Source organism: Mobula hypostoma, chromosome 25 (assembly GCF_963921235.1).
Source record: "Mobula hypostoma chromosome 25, sMobHyp1.1, whole genome shotgun sequence".
NCBI classification, from domain to species: Eukaryota; Metazoa; Chordata; class Chondrichthyes; order Myliobatiformes; family Myliobatidae; genus Mobula; species Mobula hypostoma.
The window spans coordinates 22,718,768-22,744,699 of record NC_086121.1 but is presented as its reverse complement, the minus strand read 5'-3'; the positions used below and the strand labels follow the sequence as shown (position 1 = coordinate 22,744,699).

General features: G+C 42.3%; 1 protein-coding gene across 1 annotated transcript in view; it reads right to left on the bottom strand.

Moving 5' to 3' along the window:
* LOC134337927 (von Willebrand factor A domain-containing protein 1-like) overlaps positions 1-25,932 on the bottom strand; it is a 55,228-nt gene that overhangs the window by 17,167 nt on the left and 12,129 nt on the right. The window contains exon 2 of the mRNA XM_063033319.1: positions 23,117-23,680. Within this exon, the coding sequence (XP_062889389.1) occupies positions 23,117-23,680 (564 nt within the window). The remainder of the gene's footprint in view (positions 1-23,116; positions 23,681-25,932) is intronic.

The following is a 25,932-nucleotide window of genomic DNA, read 5'->3' as shown; positions in this document are numbered from 1 at the left end:
CTAAAAGGACCCATTTGTTTCTCCACTAACACCATGTTCCAGTCAAGCTGCCTGCATTTTCTCTCTGTCAATGAAAGTAAGGGCTGATGTTGCAGTAAACTGGTCTATACTTTTAATTGGCCTGATTGACATGTTAGAAAACATATTGAATACATAGCTGGAGGAACTCAGCCAATCAGACAGCACCCATGGAAAAGAAGAAGTAGTCAACGTTTCGGGCCGAGACCCTTCTCCAGCTTCTTCATTGACGTTGCCTGATCTGCTGAGTTCCTTCAGCATCTTGTGTGCATTGCTTTGGATTTCCAGCATCTGCAGACTTTCCATTGTTTTTGAAAACATAGCTGACTAGTTTCACTCTTTGTCTGTTATACATCCTCAACGAGGTCCTACAAACCACGATTACTCAAGAACACTGCTCTGATATCAGGATGAGATCAAAATTCACCCTAAATGTGTCAATCACAGCAAATATATGGTGCTGAGATGATGCATTATAGTTTAAGAATATAGGAAGAGGTCAAGCTAATGTAGCTCCCAGAAACAACTCCAACACTGAATCACATTTGTTCCTCAACTCCATGTACAGTACTTGCCTAATAGCAATATCCCCTGCTAAACTTAACAGACATAACAGATAGATCAATTCCAACTTCCATCATAATATTTTGGGAGACAGGTCTTCAAATTTCCTATATGCTCTTAATGTAAAAAGCACCTCCTTTTATCTAGTGATCTGTAATCTGATTAAATTGTCTTGCATTTTCCCACTAGAAGTGTTCATATTGAATTGACTTTATTACTTGCATTCTTCCTATACATGAGGAGTGAAAACCTTTACGTTATGTCTCTATCTAAGTGTACAATGTGCAGTTTATAGTAACTTATAATAAATAGTATGTACAACAGGACAGTCAATATAACATAGAAATACAATTGTATCAGCGTGAGTTAATCAGTCTGATGGCCTGGTGGAAGAAGCTGTCCCGGAGCCTGTTGGTCCTGGTTTTTATGCTGCGGTCCCAATTCCCAGATGGTAGCAGCTGGAAAAGTTTGTGGTTGGGGTGATTCAGGTCCCCAATGATCCTTTGAGCCCTTTTTATGCACCTGTCTTTATAAATGTCCTGAATAGTGGGAAGTTCACATCTACACTTGCGCTGGGCTGTCCGCACCACTCCCTGCAGAGTCCTGCGATTGAGGGAAGTACAGTTTCCATACCAGGCAGTGATGCAGCCAATCAGGATGCTCTCATTTGTGCCCCTGCAGAAGGTTCTTGGAATTTGGGGCCCATACCAAACTTCTTCAACTGTCCAAGGTGAAAGAGGCACTGTTGTGCCTTTTTCACCACACAGCTGGTTTGCACAGACCACCTGAGATCCTCGGTGATGTGTATGCCGAGGAACTTAAAGCTGTTCACCCTCTCAGCCCCAGATCCATTGATGTCAATAGGGGTTAGCCCGTCTCCATTCCTCTTGTAGTCCACAACCAGCTCCTTTGTTATATATGTATCCCATCAAATTCTTTTGCATTTCAAATACTGTATGTCAGATGGACCATCCTGCAACCTTCTAAAGGTAAGGGAACACAAGTCAAATTTATGTAAGCTGTCCTCATAACTCAACCCTGCATAAAGATAAAGATTAGCTTTATTAGATCCATATATTCAGGACATCTTCAAGGAGCAATGCCTCAAAAAGATGGCATCCATCATTCAGGACCCCCAACACCCAGGACATGCCCTCTTCTCATTGCTACCATCAGGAAGGAGGTACAGAAGCCTGAAGGCACACACTCAATGATTCAAGAACAGTTTCTTCCCCCCTACCATCTGATTTCTGAATGAACACATCCTCACTACTTTTGTTTTATTTTGCATTACTGATTTAACAATTTAATACATATATATTTACTGTAATTCACATTTTTCCTCTATAGTTATATGCTGCATTGTACTGCTGCCGTAAAGACAACAAATTTCATGAAATATGCTGGTGATATTAAACCTGTTTCTGATTATCTGTCACGTGTATGTTGAAACACACAGGGAATTGTGTCATTTTTGTGTCAATGACCAACACCGTCTGAGGATGGCTGGGGGCAGCCTGCGAGTGTATCATGTTTTTGGCACTAACATTGATTGGTCACAACTCACTAACCTTGACCGTACGTCTTTGGACTGTGTTAGGAAACCCGAGCACCTGGAGGAGACCTACACGGTCACGGGGAGGACATACAAACTCCTTGCAGAGAGTGGTGAAATGAACTCTGAAAAGTGATCACTGGTGCTATACAGTGATACTATAACCACCGCACTACCATGCTGACTATCAGTTATGTCACACCATCATTCCATCCTTTATTATCAAAGTATGTATGCAGTATACAACTCTGAGATTCGCCTTTTCCAGATAGCCGTGAAACAAAGAAAACCATGGAGCTTGTTCAATGGAAAACTATCAGAACCACCCCTCCCCGCAGGAAAAAGAAGAACGGCAATGTGATCAACTCCCAAAACCCCTCCCCCCACACAAAAAGCAAACAAAAATACCATTTAAAAAATATAATACAATGATACAGTGAGGAAATCATTGTATCTCCTCAAAGGTCAAGATATCATTCCTGAGGTAAGTTGCCTAAGACTAAGCATAATACTCCCAATGGGGTCTGAAGCATCACTTCTAACCTTTCTTATTTTATTTCTTCTTCTGCTAAAGGTCAAGTTCATTAGCTTTTTGGTTATGTTTTAAGCCATGCATTGTGGTCTAAATTTATAGGCCAGAATAATCCTTTGCTCTTCAACGTTCATTCATCCGTTAAAGAGTTGAAAGATCAAGAGCCAATAAATGATCTGGTAAGCTGCTAGAGTTAAAAAGCTCACAGAACTTTGTTAACCATGATAATGTTTTGGGCGACAGCCTGACTGAAGTTAAACAATTCACTGTCTGCACTGGTATCAGGGCTTCACCCCAATCTTTTCTTATCTCTAGTACATTGTCAGTTCTGAACTTTCTGCTAGTCTCCAAGATAAATTGATAACCACTATCGATAAAAGTTATGGAATTCGTATGGACTAATCCAATTAGAAAGGATATACAAGGGGCAAAGTCATAATTAGAAGTTGGACGATGAACACGTGATCTGGAAGGTTGAAAATTTCTGCAGCAGATCACAGTAGTGTTGTCTGAAGATGTCCACGTACTGTAATTCTTAATGAATTGCAATTTTTGAGTCTTTGACTAATGTGTCTGTAATTCTCATTCCTGTAATCTAGATATTAACTGCGACCTTCACTTATCTTTACATTTGAATCAAAATAAATGATCTCACACTTTCACCCTACTGGAAGTTCACTGGGCACAATTTTGTCCAAACATTTAATACATGTATGTGAATATCTGCAACCTCTTCTTCCCAAGTGCACAACCTAATATGGTCAAAATCTTAATCATTGTCACGGTGTGAAACGCAACCTTGTGCAGAAATGAGATTATAAGGCACTTGCCACAGTAAAGTTCAGGTCAGCCCATCCTGGTTTTAAATGAACGATAATAAATGAGTAACGACTAAATAAGGGCGACTGTCTATACACTGTCTGGGATAATACAATCTAATTATTGTGAAAAAATAACTTGGGAAGATGTCCAATTTTTTTGCTAGTAATCTGACAAAGATTCGGCAACAACAACTACATTTTTAAGTTGCATAGTGCATTTAGTGTAATATCACACCCAAATACTTCACAGGAATATTACGAAGCAAAGTTTAACACTCATCCAGAGGAGGAAATATATTACGGTATATGTAAAAATCTTGTCAAAGGGCTGTCTATTTTAAAAGAAGAAATGACCCGAAACGATTGGGAAAAGAATTTCAGAGGCGTGGGTTTGGCAACTGAAGGCCAAGCAGCAAATGGGATGATTAAATTTCTCAGTGCTTAATGGGTCACAAAGCTGCATTGCAGATAGTGCTGGAGAAGATTATTGTGATAAGGACGGATTTAGGTCATAGGTAGCTTTGAAAACAAGCAAAAGAATTGCAAAAGAATAGTGTGAAATCAATGCAAGTAAACAAAACCGGAATCGGTGCTGGTCAGGACTACGTCAGCAGAATTTTTGGATGACCTCATTTCCAAAGGGTAGAGCAAAGTAAACTGGCCAGGTCTGTATGGAAAGCAGTGACAGTTCAACTCAGTTTATCAGGGGAAATGCAGGAAAATGAGAGAACGAGGCATGGATTAGAGAAGTATATCGAACGTCCAAGAGTGACCAAGCGTTTACATTACACACACAGGACATGCAGCCACAAGTCCGCTCTAAGTGCAAGAATGCGCGCACACAGCTGCGTGTTGCCTAAAGTTGCAATTTAAAAGCAAAAGGGAAAATTAAACTTCCAGCGGCTCCAGCCAGAGCAGCACATGGCTGAGACAAATCAGTAAGCGATCAGACAGATGTTGCATTCCTGATTCTCCAGTCCTCCATCCTAAGGCAGCTGAAAAATGCCCTGAGGGGAGTGGGAAGCAGCAAGTCACAGTTCACTGTAATTAAACCCCAGGGTTCCAGCTGCTACGATGAGTGATGTGTCTTTACGAAAAGTACTTAAACCATCAAATCAAGAACGTCATGTCTAACAACGTGTACTGGAAATGAATCTGTTTTGCTGCTGACACGCACATGCCTGAAGAATGAATACTTTTCCTGAGGGGGAGTGGGCTAAAAGCCTAGCTTATTATGTAAATAACTTCGAAGGTTTTGAAATTTGTCCTGTCCTAAGTTGTCCATACCGAAGCAGCCTAAACTTTGCCACTTCCTACAGCAAAACGTTTCACTTTCTTTATTGATTCCAGGATATTCATATCTATTCTACACGTATTTTTTTTTTAAATTGAGATATAGCACTGATAGGCCCTTCCAACTCTTGGAGATGCACTGTCCCCTGATTTAACCCCAGCCTAATCACAGGACAATTTACAATGACCAGTTAACTTATCAACAAGTACGTCTTTGGACTGTGGGAGGAAACCAGAGCTCCTGGAGGAAACCCACGCGGTCACAGGGAGAGCGTACAAACTGCTTACAGGCAGTGATGGGAATTGAACCCAGGTCGCTGGTACTGTAAAGCGTTGTGCCAACTACCACACTACTGTACCGCCCCAATGTTTATTGTTGACATGAAACATAGCCCTAAAGTTTCATTGTGGCTCACTTGTTCTACCTTTACAATTTTAACATGACATTCTGTAGAATATCTTGTATGCTCAGGGAAGATCAATGCTTGGATGCCTCCTTTCCTCCTGACTGGAAAAGCGAGCAGTGAAAGCCTGGTTAGTGTTGTTAATAAAGAACAGAAAATTATATCTGTGCAAAGTTAGGTCAGAACCAGAGAAATCATAAGGAACTGAAAATATTAGCAACCTAGAAATTGCATTCTTGGCCACAAAGAGTGCAAGTATCAATCTGGTTTCCTGTAGAAATTTGTGAAATTTGTGAATTCTCGCAGAGGGATCAGAAGTAGAGGGAGTGAGCAATTTCAAGTTCCTGGGTGTCAAGATCTCCAATTACCTAATCTGGATGCAACATATTGATGCAACTATAAAGAAGGCGAGGCGCAGCTATACTTCATTAGGAGTTTCAGGAGATTTTGGCTTGTCAAATAGAGCACTTGAAGATTTCTACAGGTGTACCATGGACATTCTCTCTGCCTGCAGCACCATCTGGTATGAGGGGCTGCAGCACAAGAGCGAGGTAAGTTGCATAAACTTGTACGATTAGTCAGCTCCATCACGGGTACACTCCTCCATAATATCTAAGACATCTTCAAGGAGCGTGCCTAAGTAAGGCGGGATCCATCATTAAGGATTCCCAACACCCAGGACATGTCATCTTCTCATTGCTACTGTCAGGTAGGAGGCACAGAACCCTGAAGGCACACACTCAGTGATTCAGGAACAATTTCTTCCCCTCTGCCATCCAATTTCTGAATCGATATTGAATCCATGAACACTACCTCACTAGTTTGTTTTTGCACTACTTATTTAACAGCTATTTAAAAGACACACACACACACACACACACACTTATATACATATTTAATGTAACTCAGTTTTGTCCTCTATATTAATTTAACATGTATTTCATTGTACTGCTGCTGCAAAGTTAACAAATATCATGACATATGCTGGTGAAGTTACATCTGATTCTGACTCTGAAATTGGCTGAAGTACTGTTTGGAACACCTTTAAATGGTGTAGATCAGAAGCGGGCTTTGAGAGTAGTCCTAAACCAATTCTAATAGAACCTCACTCAATTCTGTGCCTGTCTTAAAATTGCTGCACTCCATTCAGAGGACATCAACCGTCAGGGATATGTTTCAATGGAAACACCACAGTAACAACCATTTGCTTTGACCGCCGTGGGATAGGAATAGCTCATATATTCATTCAACTCTGTACAAGTCCTGGTCAACTAAATCAAGATCAGAAGAAAATTGCTTTGTGCTAGGGAGAGGGGAGGGGGAGGGAGATGGCAGCAAGCTGTCAGATCCCCCATAAGGACATGGGCGTGGGAAGCCAGCTATCTGGCAGATTCCAGTGCCTGAGGTTCTGTCTGTTCTTCAGTGAGTTAAAGTAAGTGAGGTAATTTCTTCTCAAATTCACTACCAGGGTAACCTCTCTCGTACAGTGAAAAACAATGAATCCACATTGGGATCTAGGCCAGTTGTTTAGAAAGAACCTGTGTTTAGTAATTTGAAAGTCAACATGACCTTGAGAAACGAGGAGGGAGTACAGACTGCAGAGCAGGGGTTCTTAACCCTTTTTATGCCATGGACCAATACCTTTAAGCAAGTGGTCCATAAACCCCAGGTTGGGACCCTCTACCACATCCGCCACCCCCCAGCAGCTCCAGAGTGTGGCAAAGGATTTCCCCAGGGATATCACATATGTCAGTAATCCACAACCTCAGGAAACCCGAGCCTACGAATTAGGGAGATTTAGGTGATATGAATGCTCTATGAGGGGAGACTCTTTGCCAATAGGCAGATTTTGCCTCCGACCCCAATGTCCCTAACGCAGTCTGAGAGGCCAGCCGTGGTCACAACGACACCTCCTGCGATAGACCGCCGTCACCAGTGTCACAACTGAGGCACCAATTGAACGGGTATGTAAGTAGTTAAATGCTAGGAAAAATATCTCCCTCTAGCTTTCAGCACACTCTGTGGACTTTGGAAGAGATCTGAGCAGGCTACATTCATTTCTGAAGGTGATAAATCGCAGTGTCAGCAAACAGCTCATTTTAATGGCAAAGACAGCACAGCAAAGCAGCACAAGTTCTCCTCGTTCCACCGAGGCTATGCTGTGATGGTTATGGCAAGGAAGTTTCTGCTCCAGCTGATGTTGGGATCGAGAGAAGCACGAGAGCATACATTTCAAAGAAGGCATGGCATTGTTTTTACTTTTGTCGAAGTTTGCGCAGATTCCGCGTGTGTCACCTAAAACTTCGGCAAACTTCGATAGGTGCACGGTGGAGAGTATCCTGAACAGTGGCAATCACGGCCTGTATGGATACACCAATGAGCAGGAATGGAAAAGCCAAAAGCCTACCAAAAGTGGTGGGTGCAGCTCCATTCATCAGAAGGAAAGCCCTCCCCACTATTGAGCACACCCACGAAGAGCACTGCCATAACAAAGCCGCATCCTTCATCAAGACATTATCCAGACATGCTTTCTTCTCGCTGCTACCATTGGGAAGGAGGAACAGGAGCCTTAGGATGCACATCACCAAGTTCAGGAACAGATATTGCTCTTCAACCATCAGGCTCCTGAACTGCGTGGACAACTTCACTCACCACAACACTGAACCAATCTTTAAACATGGCCTATGGACTCACTTTCAAGGGCCCTATAACTCATGCTCTCAGTGTTAGTAATTTATCTATCTATATATAGACGATGATGTTTTTTTTTGCACTTGTAAATATTGTCTTCTTGGCACACTGGTTGTTTGTCAGTCTTTATGTGTAGTTTTTCATTGATTCCACTGTATTTCTTTGTTCTACTGTGAATGCCTGCAAGAAAATGAATCTCAGGGTAGTATATGGTGACATATATGTACTTTGATAATACATTTACTTTGAACTTTTGAACTTTGAAAGATGAAAGGATTGAAAATAGGTGTGTGGTGGTTGCAGTGTTAGCTGATGCCATAGAAGTGCCTTTGAAGATGGGCAATTTGGTGGTTAGAAACTCACCGGACAGTCAATCATAATATCAGATAATCGAGTTCGCCATCAAACAGTTACCAGTAAGGGGTTTGCCATTGGTAGCTAGCGAAGAGAATTCGTGTGGAAATAAAGACGATCAGTTAAGTCCTTCGATATCTCATTGTAGAAGATCTCTGCTTAGCCAGCAGCGTGGCGAATTGGTGACAGGCAGGAAGTCAAGAGATGCAACGGTGAGATGGAATCATCAGCATACCCGTGGAACCAGACCGTAAACACAAGGGATGCTGGAAATCTAAATCTAGATCAACACGCACAAGATGCTGGAGGAACTCAGCAGGTGATGAATAAACAGTGAAAGCTGAATAGCATAAACAGTCAGGTTGAGGCCCTTTGTTAGGACAGATGACATCAGCGATCGGCAGCAGAAGGATGTGCTATAGGGGTACGCCAACTTTATACCTTTAGGATAATTCCAGGCACAAAGGGGCAGAAGTGGGAAGAAAATCCAACTATTTCCTTACATTCCTCTTTGTATTTATTTAGTTAGAGATATTTAGCTACCAATTAACCTACCAATCAGATTGTGGGAGGAAACCAAAGCACCTGGAGGAAACCCACCCGGTCACGGACAGAACAGACAAACTCTTTACAGACAGCGCCAGAATTGAACTCTGAACTCCGACGCCCCGAGCTGTAGCAGCATTGCAATGATCGCTATGCTACTGTGGCACCCAATGTTATATGGCTAATAATGAAAATCAAACAATAGATGGAATAAAAATTGAAAATGCTAGAAAAACTCAGCAGGTCAAGCAACATCTGTGCAAAGAGAAACAGTTAATGTTTCACTCAAACTTCAACATTCAAAGTAAATTTATTATCAAAGTACATGTATGTCACCATATACAACCCTGAGATTAATTTTCTTGCGGGGGTGCTCAATAAATCTACAGAATAATAATAGAATCAGTGAAGGACCAGACCAACTTGGGCATTCAGCCAGTGTGCAAATACAAAAAGAAAGAAATAATAATAATTATAACACGCTGTAAAGTTTCACTTCTCATGTAATGGTCTCCCTGTAGCAGCAATATTTGGGGTATGACTAGAGATAATGGGGCTTTGGAATGTGGGGCTATCCAATGAGAGGGATGTGGGTCTGGAAGAGGGATTTTCGCGTTCTTTTGTCAGGGAGAGACGAAGAGAGAAGACGCAAATGGAGAGAGTTGGTAGACCGCTGGGCGGAGTGGACTGAGGAGCAAGGGTCCGAGGGTCGGCTACGCTCAGAGGAGGACGACGGGAACAAATGGAGAATCCGTGAGCTCCAACGTTTGCGCATGAGACGGTTTCATGAGAATGGGCCCTTTTCTTTTTTTGTTTCTTTATATAGTCAAATTAAGCGTTATAAAGCTCAATCCTTTATTCGCATATTGTGTACTGTTTGTGATTTCGTGGTACTGATTTGTAACAGAGGACACATCGCACAGCATCCACCCAAACAAGAATTCTTACGTTTGGCCAGGCTAGGGGCTATCATTCCCTAGATTAAGCCACCAGACCAACCGAGGGTTACATAATAAATAAATAAATAAGCAATAAATATCGAGAACGTGCGATGAAGATTCCTTGAAAGTCAGTGCATAGCTTGTGGGAACATTTCAATGATGGGGCAAGTGAAGTTGTCCCCTCTGGTTCAAGAGCCCGATGGTTGAGGAGTAATAACTGTTCCTGGTGGTGTGAGTCCTGAGGCTCCTCTATCACCTTCCTGATGGCAGCAGCGAGAAGAGACTATGTCCTGGGTGGTGAGGTTCCTGATGATAGATGCCACCTTCCTGTGACAGCGTTTCAGTAGGTGTGCTCAATGGTGGGGAGGGAACTCTACAACCTGCTGTCAGAATTCCATATGGTGCTTTGCAGGCTGCAGTATTGTTTCATCACAATGAAAAAGGATTTGTAGTCTCCAGACTACAGCAGCTGTAGTTCAAAACTCTAGCTGGAATAAAGTCTACAATATATAAAATAAGCCGCTTTAGGGGCATTGATAACTGGAAACAGTGAAATGGCACAAATGCATGAGATTGCATTAAACGACAGAATCTGAGTGCTTTGCTATTCACACATTACTAAATTATGTCATCATATTTTCCTGCATTAAGCTAAATCATTCGATTTGACACAGGCTTCATCATTGGCAGTACACAGCGTAAAGAGTAAAAACACAGGATCTATCTTTCACAACCTCAGTATGTCTGATGCACGTAGCAGCCATTTCGATTTCTGAAGCGTAGCAGACACAAAGTGGGCAATGTGCTTTGTTAATTAGAAAGCTAATAACATGCAGATAAAGTGATGCTGGCTGAGGTACAAACATTGAAATCCACTCGGTGAGTAGACGGGGCTTCTTACTAAAATATCATTGAAGGGAATGGGATTGGATCAGCTACATCCAACTGAATTATTTCCATGGAGGGACAGCCATAAGACCATAAGATATAGGAGCAGAGTTAGGCCATTCGGCCCATCGGGTCTGCTCCACTATTTGATCATGGCTGATTTATTTCCCTTTCAGCACCAGTCCCCGGCCTTCTCCCTGTAACCTTTCACACCCTGACTGATCAAGGATCTGTCCACCTGTGCCTTAAATACACCCAATGACCTGGCATCCACAGCCACCTGTGGCATTGAATTCCACAGATTCTCCACCCTCTGGCTAAAGAAGTTTCTCTTCACCTCTTCTAAACAGACATCCCTCCCTTCTGAGGTTGTGCCCTCTGGTCTTAGATTCCCCCACTATAGGGAATATCCTTTCTACATCCACTCTATTTAAGCCTTTCAACATTTGTTTGGTTTCAATGAGATCTCCCTCATTCTTCTAAATTCCAGCAATTACAGGCCCACAGCCATCAAACACTCTTCTCGTTATAAGTCTTTCATTCCCAGAATCACTTTTATGAACCTCCTTTGATCCCTTTCCAATGTCAGCACAACCCTTTTTAGCTAGGGGCCCAAAACTGCTCACAATACTGGAAGTGCGGTCTGACCAGTGCCTTATAAAGTCTCAGCATCACATCCTTATTTTCATATTCTAGTCCTCTCAAAATGAATGCTAACATTGCATTTGCCTTCCTCACCACCGACTAAGCCTGTAAGTTAACTTTTAGGGGAATCCTGCATGAGGACAGGTCCCTTTGCACCTTGGAATTTTGAATTTTCTCCCTGTTTAGAAAATAGTCTATGCTTTTATCCCTTCTACCAAGGTGCATGACCATACACTTCCTCACACTGTTTTCCATCTGTCACTTCTTTGCCCATTCTCCTAATCTGTCTACCTGCAGCCTCCCTGCTTCCTTAACATCCCCTGCCTGTCTATCTATCTTTGTATCATCCAAAAACCTGGCCACAAAGCCATCAATTCTGTCATAAAAATAAGTGGTCCCAACACCTACCTCTGCGGAACACCATTAGTCACTGGCAGCTAACCGGAAAAGGGCCTCCTTTATTCCCACTCTTTGCCTTCTGTCAGTCAGTCAATATTTTATCCATGCTAGTATCTTTCCTGTCATACCATGGGCTGTTATCTTGCTAAGCAGCCTCATGTGTGGCAGCTTGTCAAAGGCCTTCTGAAAATCCAAATACACAACATCCACCAATTCTCCTTTGTCTATCCTGGTTGTTATTTCCTCAAAGAATTCCAACAGATTTGTGAGGCAAGATTTTCCCTGAGGAAAATCTTTAGTCCCATTAAGTAGTCTACCCAGGATATAGGCAGTTGTGGAACTGGAGAGGTGACTAAGGATTTTTTACAAAATATATATTCATTTATGGATGCGGGCATCACCAACTAAGCCAGCATTTATTGCCCATCCCTAGTTGCCCTTAAGAAGGTGGAAATGAGCTGCCTTTTTGAACCACTGCAGTCCCTGAGGTGTAGGTACACCCACGGTGCTGTTAGGGAGGGAATCCCATGATTCTGACCCAGCAACAATGAAGGAATGTAGATATGTTTCCAAGTGAGGATGGTGAGTGACTTGGAGGGAGATTTCCAAGAGGTGGTGTTCCCAGGTATCTGCTATCCTAGTCCTTCTAGATGGTAGTAGTCATGGGTCTGGAAGGTGCTGCCTTAGGAACTTTAGTGTGTTATTGCAGTGCATCTTGTAGATAGTACATATTGTCGATGGTAGAGGGATTGGATGCTTATGGAAGGGCTACCAATCAAGTGGCAGACAACCCACCCTGCAAAAACTCATTTCAGGGAGGTAGCACCATCAATTTGCGGGAGACTCCCGGAACTTCCAGGAGAGGTGGGATGTCTGCAATAGAGTAGCTCCTTAGCAGCTGGCCAGCTAGTTTAAATAACGTTAGCTATGCTAATGAACGAATGACACCTGTTAAACTCACCTCAACATGCCTTTTACAGTCTTAACCCACCATAGGCAATAGAAAAGTCACTGTTGCAAACAGTGCAGTGAGCAACACTGTCATTATTTTTTACCCCTATTAGGCAGGGGTACACTTTAGGGTAGTCTGGGGTGACGTATGTTTTATATTTTCTTTTTTTGGAACACTCTGCCATGGCGTGCTCTCTCTCTCTCGCGCTCTCTCTTGCTCTCGCGCTCTCTTGCTCTCAAAAAAATTGATTTCCGGGATATTGTATATAATTTGCAGGCATCAGGGAGCCACTATTAATATGCGGGAGACTCCCGGAACTTCCGGGAGAGGTGGGATGTCAGAAGTGGGCTGCGCTGTACCGGATGGTGTCGAGCTTCCTGAGTGTTGATGGAGCTGCACTCATCCCGGCGAGTGGCGAGTATTCCATTACACTCCTGACCTGAGCCTTATAGATGGTGGACAGGATTTGGGGAGTCAGGAGGTGCGTTACATGCTGTTGGATTCCTAGCCTTTGACCTGCTCTGGTAGCCACGGTGTTTATATGGCTAAACCAGTTTAGTTTCCTGTCAATGGTAACCCCCAGGATGTTGATAGTAGGGGATTCAGTGATGGTGATGCCACCGAATGTCAAGGAACGATGATTAGAGCCTCTCTTGCTGGAGAAGGTCATTTCCTGGAACATGCGTGGCTCAGAAGAGAGACGGGGATAAGTGATACCAGTTCATTTTCAAAACAAAATTCTCATGGCAGTGAATGGAAAACAATGACTAGTGCTTACATTCCTTAGAGGGAATAATTTGCCTTCCACATCAACCAGCAATTAGGAACATAAACAGCCAATGTTTAGGGAAGCTGGTACTGAATAGGGTGGTCCTGCTCTTTGCAGGGAACCTTGGAATCTCCCTCCCCTCCAATCCCCTCCTTTTCAATTACAAGCTGCCCTTGACTAGACCACACAAAGATAGGCAATGGGACTGACAGTTAATGACCGGCAAATGAAGGTCTTCTCTAACTTACTGGCAAAAACAATATCAGAAGTTTGGAACTGGATTGGAAGTCTGGTTGCTATGAAACCATAGCTGGGAGGAAATAGAGAAAACAAAGAAGAGGGTGGGTAACATGGTAGGAAAGGAAATCGTGAGTATAAGGTTTGGACAGAGGAGGTTGCTGACCATGGAAAAGCAGGGGAATATGGATGGTAATGAAATTCACCTCGACCCACACTAAACCTTCTGACCTTCCTCTGCCACTGCCAATTCCTTTCACAAACTATTGCTCTGTCGGACAACGGTTCTTCTCTGTCAAACTTTGAGAAGGCCAGATCAAGCCTTTATGGCCCTTCACAGAGACAGGATCAAGAATCACTTGGGTAGGTACATGGAGAGGTGGGACTTTGGGGGGATATGAGCTGAACGCAGGAAATTGGGACTAGCTGGGGGAGGGGGGCACCATGGTCAGCGCGGACTCATAGAACAGTACAGTACAGGCCCTTCGGCCCACAATGTGGTGCTGGCCTTTTAACCTACTCCAAGGTTAATCTAACCCTTCCCTCCCACTTAGCCCTCCATTTTTCTTTCAACCATGTGCCTATCTAAGAGTTTCTTAAATGTCCCAAGTGCATCTCGTTCCACCACCACCCCCAGCAGTACGTTCCACACATCTACTACTCTCTGTTTAAAAGAAAAACTACCTCTGACATCCCCCCCCCATGCTTTCCTCTAATCACCTTAAAATGATGCTCCCTCCTACTAGCTGAAGGGCCTGTATCCTTGCTCTCTTGCTCTGTGAGTCTCATATTCTTGCCAACGATTCCAACCCACAGCTCAGATATCACCTTATTTTCCAGGCAAGTACTTGCCAGTTCAATTCATCACACGACTGGACGGCTTCCCAACTCTGAGCTCCTGGTAACTTAATGCTATTAAAGACAGCTACTTGTATCCAAACCCACACTAGGTCTTGTTCATGCAGCCCTGTCCTCTCCTGCTCCTTCTAAAGGAGGACGTCCCTTTGGAACGGAGACGAGGAGGAATTTCTTTGGGCAGAGTGAATCTGTGGAATTCATGGCTCTGGAGGCCAAGTCATTGGGTACGTTTAAAGTGGGAGAGTTGTGTATTTAATATTTCAGTGGTATTTGATTAATAATGTAAATATATTGTCTGATTAAGCATTTTTGTTTGTTTAATTAATTCATTGTGTTTAAATATAAAAGTACGTCATCACACTACCGTGTGATATGTGCACGCCTCGCTTTAAGTAAACGTGAAGTTAGGCTCGCATTTTTGGACTCCCGTATCTTCCTTCGAATTAGTTTAAAGTTTTGAAGTTACAAGGCAGTTGATAGGTTCTTGATTAGTCAGAGGGACAAAGGTTACAGGGAGAAGGCAGAAGAATGGGGTTGAGAGGGCTAATAAATCAGCCATGACTGAATGCAGAGCAGACTCGATGGGCTGAATGGCCTATTTCTGCTCCTGTGTCTTCTGCTTTACATGGGCTGCTGGTCCGGAACAGCCGAAATTTAAAACTCTCGGCATCACGATTAAATTCCTTTATGGTCTTTTTACTCCTAATCCTACAGCTCTGTGAGAAATCTGTTCTTTCTGCTCCGCTCCAATACTTTCAGCATTTCCTTTTCATGTCCTGGCATCATAAAATTGTTGACAACTGTAAAAGCAGCATAGAAGATGTTACCTTCTGTAACAAACAAAGGAGCTGTTTAGTCTACATTCTTATCCTACCTTACAACCTGTTGGCTGGCGTGACTTTACTGGGCTCCAAGTTGGCAATTTTCCCAATAAATATTTCTATTTCTATTTCCTTAAAACCAATATTTACAAAATTTTTAAAAATCATCTCTTCAGTTTAATTACACTCTTGGAAGCATGCTGGGGCACTTTCACTTGCTCCCCGCCTTCAATGTGTTCGGCACTGTAAAATACTTTTGTTTTTTACTATAAGGTCCTTTTGTTCTCTGCACTGAAAAGTCGAATCATAACCAGCAGATGGGCAGAAGAAATTAAATAGCAGATTTTCTGTACAGAGTGAACGTGGGTGGAGTTGGGTGTGGGGGGGGGGGGGGAGGGAGTGAAGGAGGAATTACTGGATGGAATTAGAGACAACCTCAGCTGAAAACTCAGTAAATGTAAATGGGGGGGGGGGAACACTTCAGAAATCTTTAATTTTAACTCAATAGAATGTCATTTTCATTAAGCGATTCTCACGAAATGAACAAGATCTTCAGACATTTTCTTGTCTTGCAATGAAGCAAAATGACAGTGAGATAAAATCAATTGTAATTAATCTATGTTAAACTTTCACGCACTTGTTAGAAGGAAAGGATATTACTGGAAACTGGTGGACATATTAAAGAGGAAGACGATAATGATTCTTCTGGTGTAAAGCGGTCAACATTAATATAATTGAAAGGCATTTTAACCTTACTGACTGATTAGAACTAGATGAATGAGATTTAAATTGAATTCTCTGCTCCTTTCTCCAAACATATTGTGATCAGCGGCCAGTTTCATTCACATCAAATTAGGATCAAAGATCCATTTCCCTGTACATTGTATAAGACATTGTGGCAAATTAACAAGTACGAGGGACCTGATCAAAGATTAGAGTGATGGATATGTGTTACAAAGCAGAGCAAATATGTGTCAGTTATAAATATAACACACTATATTTGAGGAACATAGCTGTAAACTTGGTAATACTTTAATGCACAGCAACCTCCTCAGTTATATTTGTAGCATTTGCTGAGATATGGTTAAATAATAAAGCACTGTAAAGGGTCAATGTATGATTATGTTCCTCCTACACTTCTTGCCCTGGGATCTCACTCAGCTGGTAGTTCCTCATGCCCCTAGGTTGGCAAGCAATGGGCTGATTGGCATTGCCTCTCAGCTCTGCACTGAGCTAAGGGTCTGGGGACAGGTCTGTCTTTGTGGTCCTCAGCTCAGAAGGGCATTTGCTCGTGTTTTTTGTTTGCTCAATTATTTTTCTCTTTGTGGATACTATAGAGAGAGTGCAGAGGAGATTTACAGGGATGTTGCCTGGATTGGAGAGCACGCCTTATGAGGGTAGGTTGAATGAACTTGGCCTTTCCTCCTTGGAGAAACTGCGGATGAAAGGTGACCTGATAGAGGTGTATAAGATGAAGAGAGGCATTGATCGTGTGGATAGCCAGAGGCTTTCTCCCAGGGTTGAAATGGCTAACATGAGGGGGCATAGTTTTAAGGTGCTTGGAAGTAGGTACAAGGGGGATGTCAGAGGTACGTTTTTCACACAGAGTGGTGGGTGTCTGGAATGCACTGCTAGTGATGGTGAGAGACGGATACAATAGAGTCTTTTAAGAGACTTTTAGATAGGTACATGGAACTTAGAAAAAAATAGAGGGATATGTGGTAGGGCAATTTTAAGCAGGTTCTAGAGTAGGTTGCAGGGTCGGCACAACAATGTGGGCCGAAGGGCCTGTAAGCTGCTGTAGATTTCTGTGTTCAATGTTCCGCACTGGGATTATCTCCTCTGCTGATTGCTGTATAGCATATTTAAATCTGTCCCAAATAGGTGTTGTTTCGTTTTCGTTGAGGTGTCCTTCTACAGCTGTTTTGGATTGTTGCTTACGTATGCTATCATTTTTAAGTTCTCCCAATATATACTACTTTTTCTTTTTTCCATGTTTCAGTGTCTTTAATTTTGTTTTAATGGTAGCTATTACTGGATGGTGATCTGAACCACAGTCTGCTCCTGGGTAGGCTTTTGTGATATTATTTCTAAAGCGTTCATTGATGGTAATGAAATCTATTTGATTCCTTGTTCTATCTCCAGGGCTAATCCAAGTACACAATCTACGTGGATGGTTTTTATATCAAGTATTGGTGATCACTTGGTTGTTTCTGACACACCAATCAGTAAATCTTTCTCCATTTTCATTTTTCTCTCCCAATCCAGAAGGTCCTATGGTGTTACCAACCCTTTCTTGTCCAACTTTGGAATTAAAATCTCCCATGACTAGTTTTATATCCTGAGATTTACATTGCTCATAAACACTGTCGAGATCTTCATTAAACTTGTTGATATTTTCTTCATCCGCATCATTTGTTGGCGCATAGGCCCTGGATTATGCTAATGTTAAAAGGGTTACCCCTTAATTTAACTAAAACCCAAGAAGTTTTAGATCTGATGGAACAAAGAAGGCTACTGAAGAATAATGAAGAGCAATACAGAGAGCTAGACAGACAGACCAGACAACTGCGTAATATTGCAAAGGAAGAATGGCTGAATCAAAGATGCAATGAAGTAGAAGGCCATGTTAACAACAGCAAAGAAATGCACAAGAAAATTAAGGAAATTACTAGAATTAAGAAAACCTCCTCTACAGGATGCATAAGATCAGCAGACGGATCCAGATAAAGCATGTGAGAGGTAGATTCAGTATATAGAGCAGCTTTTTGAAGATAATAGAGGGGAACCCCCAGATATTAAACACCCTAATTCTGGCCCACCTATTACCAAAGAAGAAATAACTAAAGCAATGAAAAGCATGAAACATGGTAAAGCCACTGGACCTGATGGAATTTCAGTGGAAATGACACAAGCCCTAGAAGATCTGGGCATAGATATTCTTTTTGAACTGTTTAATGGCATATATGAGTCTGGTGTATTGCCTGACGATCACTTGAAATCAGTATTTATAACTCTGCCAAAAATTCCTGGAACTATTGACTGCGAAAATTATAGAACAATCAGTCTTACGAGTCACATAATAAAGATATTGTTGAGAATTGTTCTGAGTCGAATTAAAAACAAGTGAAGACCAGAAACTTCTAAACTGCAATATGGGTTTATTGAGGATAGAGGAACTAGGAACGCAATTTTCATTCGTAGTATGAAAGGGCAATTGAATATCAAAATGATGTCTTTTTATGTTTTATTGATTTCACTAAAGCGTTTGACAAAGTGCAACATGAAAAATTATTTCAAATTCTCGCTAAACTAAACATTGACGGAAGGGACCAACAACTGTTTCAAAATTTATATTGGAACCAAATGGCGGTGATAAAAATTGTTGATAATATAAGCAGTTGGACTAAAATTCAAAGAGGAGTTAGACAGGGATATGTTGCCTCACCGGAATTATTTAATATCTATAGTGAAATGATTCTTAGAGAAATAGAAGACCTAAATGGGATAAAAATTGGAGGTGTTAACATCAACACTATAAGATATGCAGACGATACCACCCTAATAGCAAGTGCTGCAGAAGACCTACAAATCCTCCTAGACAAAGTAATACAAACAAGGGCAGATTTTGGTTTAACCATCAACTGTAAAAAAATGAAATGTATAGTATATCAAAACAGCAGGATACTCCCAACTGCCAACTGTACGTCGGTAACCAAGAGCTTGAACAAAAGACCAGCTTTAATTACCTTGGTAGTTTTATATCACAAGACGCTAGAAGGAAAGTAGAAATAAAAAGAAGAATTGCCACTGCCAAAACCAACTTCCAAAAAATGAAACACATTTTTACCAACAGACACATTTCTATGATAACAAGGCTTAGGCTACTAAAATGTTACATCCGGTCAATCTTGCTGTATGCTTCCGAAACATGGACTATAACACCAGAACTCCAAAGAAACTTAGAAGCAACAGAAATGTGGTTTCTTAGAAGAATGCTGAAAATATCATATAGAGATAGGGTAACTAATGAGACAGTACTCCAATGTGCCCATACAAAAAGATCTTTAATGAGAACATTAAATGGAGGAAACTTAAATTCCTGGGGAGAAATAGAATGCCTTACGTTACAAGGCTGTATGCCTGGGAAACGCGGAAGAGGAAGGCAAAGAAGAAAATATATGGACACTGTGAAAGAACTAACAGATCTAAGTGTGCGAGGTATCATTGACGCTGCGAGGGATCGTTCGACGTGGAGAGCCACGATCACCCAAGTGTGTAACGAGCAAGGCACATGAAGAAGAGGAAGATGTTCTGCACATTGGGTGTTTGATGGTCATCTTTCTATTTAATGGGTTCTTTTGGGTTTTTTTTGTTTCACGGCTGCCTGTTAGGAGACGAATCTCAAGGTTGTATAATGCATACATACTTTGATAATAAATGTACTTTGAACTTTGGCAGCAACCTATTTAATTATTATAATGTCAGAGTCCAGGATGACCCTCTCTTTGCTTGACATTGGGTATTTTCCAGTGGGCGTGTAAACCCCTCCTCCCCGAACTAGTTCAATTCCATCACACACATTTAATTATTGCTCTGTTTGAGTTCAGGCAACTCAGTAAATTTCCAGAGTCTATTTCAACAAGATAGAATTTAACCAGCTGGCCAGAAATGCAATTGAATGCCATGATGAGTTAAGATTCAGCTACAACCAAGAAACTGGAAGCCAAACACAACAAAGCAGTTTTCTCAATTGTTTTCACATTCACCATCCATTTTCTCCTCTATTGGTCCACACAGGCTGCGGTATGTACTGTCAACAAGACAACTACTTGCCAATACTTCTCCAAAACCCAGCAGCTCTACCACCTGGATTGGGAAAGTGCAGAATCCACATCATCTCCAGGTTTCTCTCTATGACTATATTAACCTGGACATGCAAAGCGATTCATTCATCTTTGCAAAGTCAAATTCCCAGAGTTCTTTACATAACGCCACAGGGTTAACAGCGGGATTAATACAGGGATAATGGCGGATTCTTAACATTGAACGGATCCTGAGCTTCACATCCATAGATCCCTCAAATTTGCAGCGCAAATTGGTGTGAAGAAGGAGGGTTGGGGTTTGAGTTCGAGAGCCGGAAAATAATGTTGCAGCTCCATAAGACCCCAGTTAGACCACACTTGGAGTATCGCGTTCAGTTCTGGTCACCTCAATTTGGGAAAATATGGACGCTTTAGAGAGGGTGCAGAGGACATCTGTCAAGAAGCTGCCTGGACAAGACAGCATGTCTTATGAGGATAGGTTGAGCGAGTTCGGAGAGGGGGATAAGAGATGACTTGATGGAGTATCCAGGATGACAAGAGGAATAGAGAGAGTGGAGAGCCAGACTTTTTCCCAGGGCAGAAATGACTATTACAAGGGGGCAAAATTTTAAGGTGTTTAGGAGCATATATATATGGGGGAGGGGGTGGAATGCCATAGGCAATTTTTTTTTACACAGAAAGTGATAGGTGTGTGGAATGCATTGCTGGTGGTGCTAGTAGAGGTGGAGACATTAGGAACAATTAAGAGACTTTTAGTTAGGCACATTGATGAAACACAAATGGAGGGCTGTGTGGTAGGGAAGGGTTCGACTGGTTTTGCCGGAGGTTAAAGGGTCAGCACAATGTAGTGGGCCGAAGAGCCTGTACTGTTCTAAGTTCTATCATAACGTGAACTCTAAACATTGTGGAAGTTCAAAAAGGTGGGTAATCTCCATCATCTCCAGAGCACGTCATGAGGACAGTAAACAGTGGGAACCACACACATCTCAGGAGCGTACTTTTTAAAAGGCGTACTCATTTATCCAGCTCCAATTTTACGCCTATTTTGAGGTCCTGAACCAGAAGTATTAAATGCAACAGCAGCTCACAAGATGACAAATCTTTGGGAATCTGGGACTCAAAGTATTGCAAGAACTATTTGATCTCCAACATTTCTGTAATCTTTCCACACATAAGTGCACAGAGGTGGTGAGCTGCAAAATATCCTGTTCCAGATGGTTCAGCCTAGCTATTTAGTAAAAGACTGACTATCAGATCTTATTTGCACTTTATAAATAGTCCTTGCTGTACGTTTTGTTATCATATGTTACACCAGCTGCACAAGTAATAAATGAAACCTGTTTTCTGCATTTTTTCTTTTTATTCCTCATGCTAACTTGTCCTTTCTTGTCTCCACATTTTTTTTCTAACATGCTCCTTTTCCTCCTGGAGGAGTCTTTCAATTAATAATACTTGAACAAATTTGCTAACACTTTTTTTCTACTGTACCGAGAAAGGCTCTTCAGCCCATCAAGACCGTGCCTAGCACCATTGACCTGCACCTGGACCATTGCCCTCTGTACCTCTCCCATCTATGTGCCTATCCAAATTTCTCACAGTAGCGTGGTGGTTAGCACAACGCTTTACAGTACAAGCAACCCAGGTTCAATTCCCACTGCTGCCTATAAGGAGACTGTATGTTTCCCACCCCCGTGACCACGTAGTTTTCCTCCAGGTGCTCCGGTTTCCTCCCACAGTCCAAAGGCTTACCGGTTAGTGGGTTAATTGGTCATTGTAAACTACCCTGTGATTGGGCTAGGATTAAATCAGGGATTGGGGTATTGCTTGGCAGCTATTCCGCACTGTAGTGTCTATTCCGTGCTATAGCTCAATAAAATAAAAAATTAATGTTGAAACCAAATTTTTTATTCACCATTTCCACTGGCAGCTCATCCACACTCTCACAACCCTCTGAGTGAAGAATTTCCTCCCCACCATGTTCCCCTTAAACATTTCACCTTTCACCTTTCACCCTTAACCCATGACCTGTAGTTCTAGTCTCCCCCAACCTCAGTGGAAAAAGCCTGCTTTCATTTACCCCTCAGGTCAGATGGCCTCTGAGGACAGGAATAAACAGTTGACATTTCGGGCCAAGACCCTTCATCAGGACTGGAAAGGAAGGGGGCAGAAGCTAGAATAAGAAGGTGGGGAGAGGGGGAAGGAGGACAAGCTGGCAGGTGATAGGTGAAGTTTATTCCTCTCCGCAGATGCTGCGTCATCTACAAAATTATGAGGGGTATAGATAGTAAGAGCAAGCAGGCTTTTTCCGGAGGTTGGGTGGGACTACAACTATAGGTCATGGGTCAAAGCTGAACGGTGAAAAGTTTAAGGGGAAGATGAGAAGGAACTTCTTCACTCAGGGTCGTGAGAGTGTGGAATGAGCTGCCAGTGCTAGTGGTGCATGCAAACTCGATTTCAACATATAAGAGAAGCCCGGACAGGCACATGGACGGAAGGGGTGCGAAACGGGTACCGAGTTCCTCCAGCATTTTGCGTGTGTTCCTCCGGACTTCCATCATCTGCAGATTTTCTCTTGTCTTTGCCATTATAAGAGGTCGATATTCTGAGCCCCGGGACATGGTTAGAAACACTGGTGCACCTACTGGCCCAAAATTATGTCCATTGTTTTAAGGTGCTTGGTAATAGGTAGTGAGGGGATGTCAGGGGTAGGCTTTTCACACAGAGAGTGGTGGGTGTGTGGAATGCACTGCCAGTGGCGGTGGTGGGAGTGGTAATAATAAGGTCTTTTAAGAGCTTCTTAGATTGGTACATGGGGCTTAGAAAAGTAGAGGGCTATGAGGTAGGAAAATTCTAGGCAGTTTCTCGAGTAGGTTACATGGACGGCACAACCATGACGGGCCTGTAATGTGCTGTAGATCCCTATGTTCTATGCCCAGTAAAGATGAAGGATTGTGACCGAACTGAAAAATTGTGTGGAATTAGTAACAGCAACGTACACATACCTAGAATTTCGTTACGCAGCTCCTCCATAATAACGTGCATATCCTCAGGATCTACATAGTATAAGTGTCTCTCTGATGGTTCACTAGCCGCAGCTTTCAACTCAATGTAATTGCCCCTGCCTATACTGACGATGAACACCGTCACCCCAAGATCCTTCAGGAACTGGAAGGGCTGAGATATGTCGTCCGATGACGCGCCATCGGTCAGCCACACCAGCACCTTTGGAACACCTGGTCGGGCTCCTCCCTTCTGCATGAACATGGCGTCCTTGGCATGAGTTAATGCCTTGCCAGTGTTGGTGTCTCCCAGCTTTTGCTTCATGTTCAGAATGGCCCACTGCGCGGCAGCGATGGACGTGTACTTGTCAAACGGAAACTCCACCACAGGGTCGTCACTCACTTGCACAAAGCCGATCTGTACGTCCTTCGGGCCTACGGTGAAAGGCTTCAGCAAGTCGGCAACAAACTCTTTCATTCCTGCGAATTCGTAGGGTAAGATACTTCCAGAGCTGTCCATCACGAAGAGTAGATCTCCCACTGCGTCCTCTATAGCGTGCTCAGCCCCTGGAGAAAGGGGAGAATCAGAGTCAGGTTTAATATCACTGACATATGTCATGAAAATTGTTAACTCTATGGCAGCAGTACAAAGCAATACATGAAAAATATACAGAAAAAAATGAATTACAGTGACTATATATATGTCTATTAAATAGTTAAGTTAAAATACATAGTGGAAAATACACCCCAGGCATAAGAACACAATCAGTGCATGGACTTAACCCAAGGCTTATCTTGCTGCTGCTCGACACGCTGAGTGCCTCCAGCAATATTTTCATTCTATTCCGATCTCGTTTTACCGTACTGTCTGCACAGGGCGCAGGATCACCGTACTTTTGACCGTGTTTAAAAATGACGCGCGTTGAAATTCGAGATTTGAGGTGCTGAGCCAGCCTTCAGAACAGCTACTCTGAGAGGCGGAGAACAGCAGTACAATCGTTTCTGATTTTGATATGCCGTTTTGATTTATTCACATTTGAAAAGGGCCTTTGTTGCGTATAAATTGTTCATAAAGGAAGTAATCAAAGTAATACAACAGGCCCTTCGGCCCAATCCATCCATGCTGGCCAAGTTGCCTTCCTGACCTTGTCCCGTTTGCCTGCATTTTGGTCCACACCCTTCTAAGCCTTGACTTTCTATGAACTTGTCCAAATACCTTTGAAATGTTGTAATTGTACCTACCCCCACCACTTCCTCTGCCAGCTTTTCTCCCCCATATACCCATCACATGGAAAAACCTGCCCGCCAAATCCTCTTCAAATATTTGTCTTTCAGCTTAAAACTGTTGGATTAGGGCGCAGAATTGTTTTTTTTGGTTTTAATTTAACTTCCCCATGATTGCTTATAAACTAAGAATTTATATAAGAACACCCAGCGCCCAGTGATTTTTGCTGAAGGAAATACATTAAACTTGGAATACGACCAAGAACCCAAGCACTGAACCTACCTTGCATTCTCTGTATTAGATACTGAGCTGTCCATAAAACCCACGCTGAAAGCTTTCTCCCCTGTCTCAGAGGTTCCCAACCTTTCTGCCACAGGGCCTTACCATTAACCGAGGGGTCTGTTGACCCCAGCTGGGGAACCCCTGCCTATCTAATGTTCCCTGTGTCACTCTGTGCACAGTACAAAGAAAGTACAGTATTCCCAAAGGGCATCCAATTTCCCGTCGAACGTGGGAATGAATCCCATTGTTTCAAACTAAAACCTTTTCCGTACAGTTCCTGTGTTGTGCTGAGATAATGTGTTGCAAATTCAACCTCTGCAAACAATAACAACTCAGTATAAATAACTTGCTCTCTTCAAGACCAAATATTTAATGATTTGGGAAATTTACGGACACTTCCAACTGACAACCTTGTCTAGCTTAGAGCTTTTCTCAGTTTTATGAAATAAGCTGATATATTAGGAGAGATAGCTGTTTGTTGGCTATTGTATTGTTGCGAGTATCAATTCTTCTCAAGTTAACAGGACAAAATGGAAAGGAATACTGAATATTCTTTTGTGAATAAGACATTCTGCTGTTGTACTTTATAAGGTAGAGAATACTAGGAGCAGGAAATAGATTCGTCAATATTAGCATTAAGTATTTCTATGGCAGGTGTGGCACAGAATAAGGAATCTCCACACTAACCCAGCACAGAGTAAAACATTGCATCATTTCCTGCAGTGAGTGGTCTGACTGGGTGGGATTTTCGCGTTAATACCAATTAATGTCCTCAGAGAAGCAGCTTGGGTCTGCCACATTTCATTTTACACAGTATTCTTACAGGTACCAGATAAATACAACCATTTTAACTGGCCTGTCATATGTACATAACCAAAACAGTTGCAGACTTCTTGTGTCAAATGTCCGAGGAGGCAATTCAAAGGGCAGACTGTTGCCCTGGTGTCCAAACTCACCTTAAACTACTAAAGTAGATTACCTAATTATTCATCTATTTTTTTTATCTCTCTTTGTGAGGCCCAGCTGCGTAAAACTTAATGTAAATGGTTTACGAGATTTGTTTCAATTTAGAATAATCTAATTAGCTGTGATTGTGGAGAACTCTATACAAATGCAAACTCCTGCTGTGCATAATTACACATCTTTAAAACAAAAGGGAAAGTGATGCTGCTGAATTTGACAATATGACGAGGGTGACAACCTCCTTGCTGTGATTTTGCTGAATATTTCCCCAGACCCTCTTCCCTGCAGTCATTTGTTTCCATTCTTGTTCAGTTTGGAGCTGTTGGATTAGGTTGTGGAGTTGGCATTT